The following is a 13,092-nucleotide window of genomic DNA, read 5'->3' as shown; positions in this document are numbered from 1 at the left end:
TTCCTGGCTTGCATTTTCTCCTGACAGTGGGATCGGGATCCAGAAATGAAAATCCAGGCCCTCTTCCCCCATAATCCCAATTTTAATTAGGAGCTCACTATCATAGGACAAATCTACTTTTGCTTTGTTCCTGCCTTCTGTAAATAATTTCTATACAAGTAATGCATAGACACTTTTTAAATACTTATTCTTGTGCTGGAACAAGTACTACATTTACTGTATTACATTTAATAAAGTTGCCCATTTAGTACCTATTATCACAGTCATTTCTTTCTGTAATTATATATATTAAGGCTGTATTTCCCATAACTTGGTCTTTAAATTCTACTAAACATTGAAAATAAAAGCTTCTACTAATCAAATCTAAAATATAAGTGCAGCATTTTTATGTACTATGTAGAAATTCCAATCTTTTCCCCTTAAAAATAGTCAATGAGCAGATTCATTACGTATCTCTCAGGTATATAACAATATAATATGGATTATATTATCTATATCTGTTTTTTTAAAATAGAAGTTTGCTACAGTGACATTTAATGTAATTATATAATTCTGATATAATGTGAACACCACAGAAGTAGAAACATGTACATTATAATAAACGCATCAAACTTTGTCATTCAATATCTTGTAAACTAAAGAGATATACATTTTTATTTCTATATCTTTCTCGGTTCAGATGGATAACATTGATTTGTATTCTGGTTAGATATCATTTCATAAAGACACTTTTTTACACCAATGAGGCTAACCAATCCGGGTCACTTATGCAATGCATTGCCTAACAAGGAAAACATACAAAGATTCCCTACTTGCAAGTTAGTAACCTGATTCAAGCAGTACATGATCTGCAGTATTGATATGGACTCTAATGGTGTACATACTTTTAATAATTATCAGGATGCACCTGAATTTATAAACACAACCAAATTAATTCATAATCCTCGGCCATTTTAGTGAATCAGCTCCATGATTCTGGATCACATCCAGTAATTCAGTATTTATGTAATGTTCTTTGTTACTTTTTAGAGAAAATCTTTTCAATGTTATCCTGTTTTAATTTTGAATCAATACTGTACAATCCAAATTGAGAAGAAAAAGCTCTTCAGGAAAATTAACTTGATATATGATATGAATAAAGACTTAAGTATTGTTTAAAAATAATTTCCATGTGTGTAAACTGAATAATGGGCGTAGTTGTAATTCGTTCTTTGACAGTCCTCAATCTTAGCTGTTCATTGGTGATGGTGATATTTTTCAAGTTTTTTAATGTTAGTGTTCCAAAACAGAGGCAGTTTTTCCCCCAAAATTCATTTTTCATGCATTTTTTTTCACAATTAATCTCAGAATGATTAGTGAGAAAAATGCAACTTTTACATTACTGGCTTTAGCTGAAATGTGACACCAATACTGTATATTGAAATAATGAATGAAAATTGTGGCAATTAAAAAATCCAACAGATATATGTTAATGACACAAATTCTTCATTTAAAAAGCATATATAACAGATTGTTGTGATAAGCAAGAGGAAAACACATGCCAGGAAAGGGTAATTAAAGATTATAAACACATAAGAGGCAATAATAAGAACAGTTCACTAACTGAGCATACAGTAACACAATCATGAAAAGAGAACAGAACTGTTTATCAGCATTATGGCAAGGTGTTCTATTAACATAATTAAGTTGTCAGGGCACTGTTGTACTCTTCTCTAGTCCATACACTATTGGTTTCACATCCATATATGTGACAACAATGTCAGACCAAGCATTTTATCAATGTAATCTACAGTCAAATGGTAGCACAACACTCTGAGTGATGCATTATTCCACACAATGATTTTGGAGGCCTCTCCAAAGAACAAAAACACCACAGATTGAGAATGTTAACATTACATATTCCTAATATCACTGCAATTACTTCTGACAGACTTCACTCTTTGGAGAAGCTGAGTGAGATTAACTATTTCAAACAGAAATAGTATAAAAGTTCTAGTGTGCTGTCAATATTATCACTAGCAAGCAACAGCATGATCTGGAAATGTTACAAATCAATAAAGCGCAATTATACATTTACACTTGCAACTATTTTAGTATGCTGAAAAGTAACAAATGTTTTCCTCAAGTCATTTCCAAGGAAGGTGATAGGAAAATTAGTTTGCAAATTAACAGATGGGTTCACTACACATATCAGGTTTTGAAAAAAATGTGTCCCAGACCTATGAAAATAATGTACTTTTGTCACACAGCCTAGAGCTTCAAGATATCTAGGATTGAAAACGCATCAGTCACATAGAAAAGGGAGGAGGCCATTTAGTCTCTTAGAGTCTTTCTGCCATACAATTAATTAATTGGATGATCTGTAATTTATTTCATATACCTGCCTTTGCCTGTGTTCCTTAATACCTTTGGCTGGCAAAAATCTATCACATTTCAAATTTAACATGAACAATTGATCTAGCATCAGCTGCCATTTGTGGGAGAGAGTTCCAAACTCCTGCCAACTTTTGTATGTAGACATATAAGGTAACTTCACTGCTGAAAGATATGGCTCTAATTCTTAGGCTGTGTGCCCTAGTCCTAGAACCCATAACCAGCAGAACTAGTTTCTCTCCATTTAGCTTATCAGTTCCCCATTATACCTTGAAATTTTTGATCAACATGGCCCTTAAGGTCTAAATCACAGGTTGGTGTGTTGGGGCCTCAATCGTTCACTGTATTTATTAATGACATAGGTGATGGGATAAGAGAGCTACATAGCTAAATTTTGCTAATGATACAAAGTGGCATTGTATGTAAGCAGTACAGATGGAAGTGTAACATTACAAAAAGATATTAATAGTTTAAGTGAATGAGCAAAACTGTGACAAATGGATTTCAATGTCAGCAAGTGTGAGGTTAACCACTTTGAACCTAAAAATGATAGAACAGAGTAAATCCGAAATGGTGACATAGCAGGTCCAAAGAGACTTAGAGGCCTATGTAAACATATCATTAAATGTGATGGACTGGTACAGCATATAATTGAAAAGGCTAACGGAATTCTGGATTTTATATATAAGGGTTAGAAGGTAGATTAAAGCTGTGCAAAGACCTAATTAGAGCACACCTCGAGTACAGTATTCTGTACTGAGCACTGCTAGAGTGCAGTGCAGAGTTTTCAGAAGGATATTTAGACTCCAGGAGTTAAATTAAAAGGATGACCTCACACATGCTGACATTGAAATCCATTTGCCACACTTTTAATCATTCACTTAAACAATTAATATCCCTTTATAATATTACGCTTCCATTTACACTGTTTACAATGCCATTGTCAGACTTGGAATATGTAACTTTCTAACCCATCAAAGTCATTAATAAATATGGGTAAATGGCTGAGACCACAGCACAGATCCCTGTAGGATACCACTTGTCAGATCCTGCCAAAATAGTACACGACATTATCCCTACCCTCTGTCTTCTGCTGCTCAGCAAATTTCCTAATTTGCCTTCAATACCATGAGCTTCAACCTTAGCTAACTGTCTCTTATGACAGTCTTTATTAAAAGCTTTTGGAAGTCCATATGAATAACACCCATAGCCATTCCCTTGCGCACTGCTTCATTCAATCTTCAAAAAATTCAATCGGGTTTGGAGGGAAAGAACTACGTTTTATGAATCTACGCTGGCTTTCTCTGATCAGTTGGATTTTTGCAAAGTCTTGGGTCTTAATCACTCTAGTCTTAATTATACATTCTAGGACAGATACGTTTGCCTATGTAATGCTGCTTCTAGCTGCACTATGCAGACTTAAACCTCGATTTCCTGGGCGTAAGCAGCACTTTGGGCCAAAGATGAATGCCATGAGGGACAGGCAGGCAGCTGACCAAAGTGCTACCTTTCCCAGGGAATCAAGGGAAGTCTGCGTAGTGGGGATACATGAACATATTTCTCCCCCTAACTTCTCAACACAACATGCTAGGCTACATGGTCTCTATTACCTTGTTTCCCTCTTTCATCTTTCTTAAATAGTGGAGTGACGTGCAATTTTCCAATCTAAAGAAATGGTTTCTGAATTGAGAGAACTTTGGAAGATTTTGGTTAAGACATCTGCAATGTTTTACCTGTTAGTTTTAAAACACTGGGATGGAAACCATTTGGTCCTTGGCATTTGTTACTCTTCAGTGCCATTATTTTCTCTACTCCTGTTATTTTGCTTGGGCTATTTTTGATCTCTGGTTCAATTTAGCTTCCTTGAGATGTCTAACATGCCGTCATTCTCCTATCACATTTTACAAACAGGCCTAAAACAGGCTATGTTTGGCAGTGCAAATGCTTTAAAAATCAAATCTATACTTCTAATAATAAACAAGAACTGGTCATGAGCACTGGGTAGTTATACTTTGCCTTTTTATAGTGAAGTACACGTGTTGCTTGTTTAAGTTCCAAAGTGGTCATGAAAGTTTATGCGCAGGATGTAGCCAACTGTTATCTCATACAAACGTTTTTCTTTGAAAGTTATAAATACTTTTAGTTATCACTAAAACAATTAAAACAACAATAACCAAGAATTTCAAATACTGTTTATATAATTTCTACAAAGCTAGAACCAGCTCAATTAAACCAAGCATTGGGATTTTAAATAACAATTATAGCTGTACTATATTGTTCATGATATACACCAACATTGGGGGCTGGTTTATTTTAAATAAATCAATATTAAACTTTTTAAAATGATTTGAAATTCACTAGGAGATTGATAGTAAATTAGTTTAAGCAAAATTGTAGCTTGAGTTTCTGAATAATCTGACACATTCTGCAAAACACCAATTTGTTCCATCTCTTATAAAGGAGCATGCTGCCCCCTAGCTAACCCATACAATTTTATCATCAGACATTGAGCTGCTTACAGGTCTGTGGAAATGAATTAAAAAAATTATGGACTATATTGGAAAGTTTTTTTTACAGGAGCAGAATTTCAGCAAATTATACAACCAGAAAAATCAAATACTTTAAGTTGTGCTTCATAGAAAATATTTCTAAAAATTCTCAAAAAAGTATATGGACTAAAAAATGACCACCTCATCAGGTACTGCCAGTTGATAATGAACAGTAAATTTTGTAATTTTATTTTACTCATAATAGTGAAACTAATTTATTGTCATACCATTTATATTATAACTCATTTGTTATTATAAAATTGATAAATCTAACACTGTTCCTATTACCTTGTCTAAAGTGCATCATTTTGTACTATTATGGAGTCAATATAATGTACATTTTTCTAGTTTGAAGCATTTCAGTTAGACATAAATAACTAAGCAGCAAATGTAAATCCACACATAACTTCCTGCTGTGCCACAAAGAGAACACCCTGTCACTATCTTAATAACCTCCAATATATTGGGAGCTAATTAGTTCTGATATTAAGTCAGCCATCTTTCTAACTTCATTTTACCTCCTTATTTGATTCAGTTCATATTTTCTTTGATTTTATTTCTGTTTCTTTTATTTCCAATAACTTGATTTCAGCATATCAATTGGTTTGGTAAACACTGCTTACTTGCATAGTCTACCTGATATTTAAAGATGATTTGGAGACTAAGCACTTCCTCAGCAGGCATTATTCCCTCTGCTCTTGCATGTATCCTGATGGTCAGGATTGCAGCAGCATTGCTGGAGATCTAGTATGTTCATCTGTCCACTCTTTATGAGCTGTGAATAGTTTGTAGGGCAGAGTAGGAGGGAATGGACAATAAAGGAAGGAAAATAACTAAACTGGGGATAGAGATCTATACATTCATACATTGGAAACATAAATGGGTATAACAATATGAGAGTTCCACTCTTTTAAGAATTGTGTGGGATTGCGTAACTGGAATATGCATGTGATTGTTAATTTTCCGAATATTACAGTGAACAATGTAATCAGATTGATCCAACAAAACTTATAACTGCATGTGGCAAATCCTTCTAAAAAGAAGTTAACTTACAGTGTTCAAAAACTCACATTTCTTAGGGCTGCAGTTTAATTAGGATCAGAGGAAAGAAGAAGGACTGCTACAATCTCTCTCATTTTGTGGTGTGCATACGTATTGTGTAGTTTGTTCAGCAGCTGTGCCACTCAGTGGCAATCCAGATGAAGTCTTAGCTGATAAGCTACATGTGCTTGTCCTCCGCATCTGGTCAGGTATGAAGGTTGACATGGTCAAATGAGTGTTCCTGAAATCACTATATTGATCTTGATTGTCACCAGCTGGCATCATAGATAGTTCAAAAGAATTTAAGCCTACGAATGATGGTGAAAATTTAAGAGAACTCTCGTCGACTTTAGACAGATCATCTCGCTGTTTCTGGATCTGATCAATTTCAATTTCATTGTCCTCCTGCATTTAGAAAAGGAAAAATAAAAGAATTAACAAATCATTACTGAACATAAATTATTTCAGACAATTTTGAATAATCAATGAAAAAGTGAAAAATATTTGGAGCTCAACATCAACTAGTAATGGAAAAGTGGGGGGCACGGTTGGGTGGTGTAATTCTAAGTTTGTCATTGTGGTGCATAGCTGCTTTCTGATTCTGTTTGTGAGGGAGTCTATGGGACACAGCTCCCTCACACAGTTTGCATTCTTCACCAAACTCTGGTATACAATTTCAGATAGGGAAAAGCTCAGCAGTACAAGGGCTCAGCTAAGTACACAGATTGAGGCAATAATAAGGGAAAAAATAGAGCAACTGTTTCAACAATAAATAGATACTGTGTGCGCACCATGGAAATTTGAGGTTAGCAAAATAGTGGTTCTAAACAGGCTAAAAATACTGAAAGCCAATAAATCTCCTAGAATAGGTGAATTGTATGTCACAGTACTTAAGAAAACGGAAGATTTGTAAGGAACTGAAAATCATGTTGAGAAATCAATGACTATCAGGGAGGTTCTGGCAGACTAGAAACAGACCAACGTCAGGCTGAATTTCATGGGTCACCTATGGATAGGAAAACAGTTGGGTGGACTCATAAATTAGGGTACTGTGTCATCGCCAGCATGCGGGCCATCGGCCCACCTACCTCGGCCCACCTACCTCTCCCCACCACGATTTTACAGGCAGCGGATGGGCTATCCACCCATGGATTAATTAAGGCCTTTAAGTACCAATTAATACCCAATTAAAGGGATCATCCTACCACCATCCTAATTTAACAGGAGGTGGGAGAGGCCTGCGCCCAACGTGTAGCACATCAGGTTTAATCCTGCTGGCTGATCAGCGAAAGGGGAGTGCTACCTTCCTGGGCCTCATATGCCAATCAGAGGTTTCCATCCTCATTTTAATGCCCATCTCTAATTGCTCCTAAGAATGTAATGGTAAGCCCCCTTATTCAATTACTGTAGTCAATCTGGTGCAGGTAAACCCACAGTGCTATTAGGGAGGGAGTTCCAGGATTTTGACCCAGCAAGTCAGGATTATATGTGGCTTGGAGGGGAACTTGTAGGTGGTGGTGTTACTATGTGTCTGCTACCTTATCCAGTCTAGGTGGTAGAGGCTGCAGCTTTGGGAGGTGATGTCAACAGAGCCTGGGTGAGTTGCTGCAGAGTATCTGTGCATCAGGGATGGAGGGAGTGGATGTTGAAGGTGGTGGATGGTGTGTCAATCAAATGTGCTGCTTTGTTCTGGATGGTGTCAAGCTTCTTAAGTGTTGTTGGGAATGTAACCATCTAGGCAAGTGGAGAGTATTCCATCACTTCTGACTTATGCCTTGTAGATGGTGGGCAGGCTTTGGGGACTGGGAGGTGAGTTAGCTTCTGGCATGCTCTTGTAGTCAATATGGCTAGTCCAGTACAGTTTCTGGTCAATAGTAACCCCCAGGATGTTGATAGTGGGGGATTCAGCGACCACTGAATGTCAAGGGGAGGAGCTTGGACTCTCGCCGGTTGGAGATGATCATTTCCTGGCACTTGTGTGGCGTGAATATAATTTTCCACTTATCAGCTCAAGCCTGAATGTTGTTCATGTCTTGCTGCATATATTGACTCCAGTTCTGCTAGGGCTCCTTGATGCTGCACTCGGTCAAATGTTGCCTTGATGTCAAGGGCAGTCACTCTCACCTCACCTCTTGAGTTCTACTCTTTTGTCCATGTAACGAGGTCAGGAGTTGAGTGGCCCTGGAAGAACCCAAACTGAGTGTCACTGAGCAGGTTTTTGTTGAGTAAGTGCCGCTTGATAGTACTGTCGACAACACCTTCAATCACTTTGCTGATGATCGAAAGTAGACTGATGGAGCGGTAATTGGCTGGGTTGGATTTGTCCTGCTTTTCTGGACAGGACATACCTGGGCAACTTTCCACATTTCCTGGTAGATGCCAGTGTTGCAGCTGTACTGGAACAGCTTGGCTATAGGCGCAACTAGTTCTGGAGCACAAGTCTTCAGCACTTTTGCTGGACTATTTTCAGGGCCATAATCTTTGCAGTATCCAATGCCTTCAGCTGTTTCTTGATATCACAAGGAGTGAATCAAATAGGCTGAAGACCAGCATCTGTGATGCTGGGGACCTCAGGAGGTCAAGATGGATCATCCACTTGGCACTTCTGGCTGAAGATTGTAGCAAATGCTTCGGCCTTATCCTTTGCACTCACGTGTTGAGCTCCCCCATCATTGAAGATGGGGTATTTGTGAAGCCTCCTCCTCCAGTGAGTTGTTTAATTTTCCACCACCATTCATGTTATACACCATTTAGGTGTATAAAATTATGAGGGGCATAGTTAGGGTAGACAGAAAGGAACTTTTCTCCTTGGTGGAGGGATCAATAACCAGGGGGCATAGATTTAAGGTAAGGGGCAGGAGGTTTAGAGGGGATGTGAGGAAAATTTTTTTCCACCCGGGGGTGGTGGGAATTTGGAACTCACTGCTTGAAAGGATGGTAGAGGCAGAAACCCCCATAACATTTAAGAAATATTTGGATGTGCACTTGCCATGCCATGGCATAGAAGGCTATGGGCCTAGTGCTGGAAAATGGGATTAGAATAGTTAGGTACTTGTTTGACCGGCGCAGACTCGATGGGCCGAAGGCCCTTTTTCTGTGCTATAGACCTCTATGACTGGAGATGGTAGGACAACAGAGCCTGGACCTGATCCATCGGTTGTGGGATCGCTTACCTCCATCTATTGCATGTTGCTTTTGCAGATTGACACTTTATTTTTTAGGTATTCCTGATGCTGCTCCTGGCATGTCCTCTTGCACTCTTCATTGAACCAGGTTTGATCCCCTGGCTTGCTGGTACTGGTACAGTGGGGTAAATGTTGGGCCATGAGGTTACAGATTGCATTTGCATACAATTCTACTGCTGATGATAGACTACAGCGCCTCATGGGTGCACAGTTTTGACTTGGGAGATCTGTTCAAAATCTATCCCATCTAGCATGGTGGTAGTGCATCCTCAATATGAAGATGAGACTTTGTCGCCACAAGGACTGTGCAGTGGTCACTTCTACTAATACTATCATCGACAGTTGCATCTGTGCCAGATAGATTGGTGAGGACAAGATAAAGTAGGTTTTTCCCTTTTGTTGGTTCCCTCACACCTGCTGCAGATCCAGTCGAGCAGCTATGTCCTTTAGAACTTGGCCAGCTTGGTCAGTAGTGGTGCTATCCAGCCACTCGTGGTAATGGACATTGAAATCCCCCATCCAGAGTACATTCTGTGCCTTAGCTACTCTCAGTGCTTCCTCCATGTGGTGTTCAACATGGAGGAGTACTGATTCATCAGCTGTGGCAGGGCAGTAGGTGATAATCAGCAGGAGGTTTCCTTGCCCATGTTTGTCCTGGTGCCCTGAGACTTCATCGGTCCAAAATTGATGTTCAGAACTCCCAGAGCAACTCTCTCACAACTGTATACCACTGTGCCACCACCTCTGGTGGGTCTATCTTGTTGGTGGGACAGGACATACCCATGGATGGTGAAGGGACATTGTCTGTAAGGTATGATTCCATGGATATGACTGTGTCAGGCTGTTGTCTGACTAGTCTGTGGGACAGCTCTCCCAATTTTGGCACAAGCCCCCAGATGTTATTAAGGAGAACTTTGCAGGGTCAACAGGGTTGGGGGTGCCGTTGTCATTTTCAGTGGTGCTGGGTGATCTGTCCGATTTTGTTCCTTTTTGTTGGCTTTGCAGCAGTTTATGATACAACTGAGTGGTGTGTTTCAGAGAGCAGTTAAGAGTCAACCAGATAGCTGTGGGTCTGGTGTCACACATGGGGCCAGACCAGGAAAAAACGGCAGATTTCCTTCCCTAAATGACATTAGTGAACCAGGACATCACTGCAGGAGTTCCTAAGATAGTGACCTAGGCCCAACCATCTTCAGCTGCTTCATCAATGGCCTACCTTCCATTATAAGGTCAGAAGTAGAGGTGTTCTCTGATAATTGCACAACGTTCTACATAATTCGCAAATCCTCAGATACTGAAGCAGTCCATGTCCAAATGCAGCAAGACCTGGACAGTATTCAGGCTTGAGCTGACAAGTGGCAACTAATATTCATGCCACAAAAGTGCCAGGCAATGACATATTCAACAAGAGAGAATCCAACCATTGCCCTCTGACGTTCAATGGCATTATCATCGATGAATCCCCTACTATCAACATCCTAGGGGTTACCATTGACCAGAAACTGAACTGAACTCGCTCCATAAATACTGTGGCTACAAGACCAAGTCAGAGGCTAGGGATCCTGCAGTGAGTAGCTCACCTCCTGACTCACCAAAGCCACCATCTACAAGGCACTAGTCACTCTCCACTTGCCTGGATGAGTGCAGCTCCAACCACACTCAAAATACTTGACACCAACCAGGACAAAACAACCCGCTTGATTGGCACGCCTTTGACAAACATTCATACCCTCTACTACTGATGCAGTGGCAGCAGTGTGTACCATCTGCAAGATGAACCGCAGAAAATCACCAAGGCTCCTTAGGTAGCACATTCCAGACCCATGATCACTACCATCTAGAAGGATGAGGGCAGCAGATAGATGGGGACACCACCACCTGGAAGTTCCCCTCCATGTCATTCACCATCCTGACTTGGAAATATATCGCTGCTCCTTCATGGTCACTGGGTCAAAATCCTGGAACTCCCTCCCTAACTGCACTGTAGGTGTGCCTACACCACAAGGACTGCAGCGGTTCAAGAAGGCAGCTCACCACCACCTTCTCAAGCGCAATTAGGGATGGGCAATAAGTGTTGGCTCAGCCAGTGATGCCTATATCCCGTAAATGAATTTTAAAAAATAGGTTTTTATGACAATCGATAATGATTTCATGGCCATTATTAACAAGACTAAGTTTTAATTTCAGATTTATTAATCAAATTTAAATTCCACCAGCTGCTGTGGTGGGATTCGAACCTGTGTCCCTAGAGAATTAGCCTAGGCCTCTGGATTACTCAGCTGTGACATTTGCACTATGCCACTGTCTCCCCAGATAGACTGAAATAAAGATATACTGAGGGGCTCCCTATTTGAATAAGAAATGAAAATCAAATTATACTGCACCATAAGAGTAAAAGGATTCCATTGATTCTATGGGCAGAATATTGCTGTCAGCGTGTGGAGGCGGGCCCGATGTGCCGATGTGTAAAATGACATGTGATGATGTTGGGTGTGCATCCTGATGTCACCGGGCATCATTTCGATGTTTTGTTCAGTGGATACACACCAGAGGCGGCTGCGTGCCTGCCAAACTATTAACGGCCTACTAAGGCCATTACAAAAGTAATTTAACTTGTTAACAATGTTGGCTGAGGTTTCCTGAAGGTTTTATAAAATAAATAAATAAATTTTACTTACTTCACAAACATGTCCCAGCTCATGTGACAGTGTCACATGAGCTGGGACATGTTTAAATAAATATTCACTTTATTTATTAAAAGGTTTTCACAACCATTCAATCTCCCTAAGGCAGCTCTGCATGCACAAAAGAGTGAAGGCCCCAACTGCCCCTCCTCTCCCTGCCTGCACAGGTAGTGCTAAGCGTTACTGGTCATGCGTTACACTGGGTGGTCCTTAATTGGCCTGCCCGCGTAAAATGGTGGTGCGCAGCCGATCACGGGCGGCGATTGGCTCCGCGTCCACTTCTACCCGCTCCTGTCCAGCCCACCTGCCATAGGAAAAATTCTCCCCTATGTGTATACATACATTTGCTTAATCTTTGTAATCTCCTGCAGCAAAAAAGCTAAACTTTTGAGAGACCTGAAATTCAAGTATTACCTCCCGATGAGAGTCTGTTTTCTTTTCACCTTTCCACCAAGTTTCTACTATAGCAGCAATAAAAGCCAAAATAACACCCAAAGCAAGAAAACCAAATGCTCCAGCAAAGTTTTGTAGATCCATAGGTCCTCCTTTTCCGTGTGTTTTAACATGACTTTGCAAATCGCATTTTCCAACCTTGGGCCACCATTTCTGCTTTAGTGCATCCAATTCACCACTTTGTTCAAGTTCCAGAAGCCTGTATAAAAATGCAGAAAATACGTTATTTGAGGTCAATTGTTTGTGAGACCCATTCAATGAGTGATATGATTCAATCACTTTTAAATAATAACTTGTGTTCACACAGCATCTTTCATGTAGTAAACCGTCCCAGGGTACTTCACAAAGGTAACTTCAGACAAGAACTGACATCATGTGAAAGAGACAGTTATTAGTAGGGGTGACTGAAAGCTTAGTCAAAGATATAATTTTGAGGAGGACTTTATAGAAAAGGTTGAAGGCTGAGGGGTTCATGGAGGGGATTCCTGATCTCAGAATGCAGACAGTTGAAGGCATATGCAGTCATCAATACTGAAGTGAATGGAGTTGGGGATGCAGAAGTGGCAGACTTCTTGGAGGGTTCTGGGCTTGAGCAGGTTATGGAGATGAGAAGGGTAAGGTGATGAGAAAATTTGAACATGAAGATGAGGAGATTGTTGCGTAAAAACTTGATTTATTCCAAAGGCATGAATGAGGGTTTCAGATGAAGATGTGCTGAGGAACAGGTGGGGCGAATGACTTTAGAGATGGAAGTAGGCAGTCTTTCTGATGGAGAGGATAAGGTGGTAGAAGTTCTGTGTGAGGTCA

General features: G+C 39.9%; 1 protein-coding gene across 1 annotated transcript in view; it reads right to left on the bottom strand.

Annotated features, from left to right (window-relative positions):
• Window positions 1-6,020: 6,020 nt before the first annotated feature.
• The window catches only part of LOC121281438 (glutamate receptor ionotropic, delta-2-like), a 448,441-nt gene continuing 441,369 nt past the window's right edge, over window positions 6,021-13,092 (bottom strand). The window contains exons 15-16 of the mRNA XM_041194383.1: window positions 12,247-12,484; window positions 6,021-6,365 (exon numbers count right to left, since the gene is read on the bottom strand). Of these exons, the coding sequence (XP_041050317.1) occupies window positions 6,021-6,365; window positions 12,247-12,484 (583 nt within the window). The remainder of the gene's footprint in view (window positions 6,366-12,246; window positions 12,485-13,092) is intronic.

The sequence above is a fragment of the Carcharodon carcharias genome, chromosome 8, assembly GCF_017639515.1.
Source record: "Carcharodon carcharias isolate sCarCar2 chromosome 8, sCarCar2.pri, whole genome shotgun sequence".
NCBI lineage: Eukaryota > Metazoa > Chordata > Chondrichthyes > Lamniformes > Lamnidae > Carcharodon > Carcharodon carcharias.
This window is presented reverse-complemented; position numbering and strand designations above follow the sequence as displayed.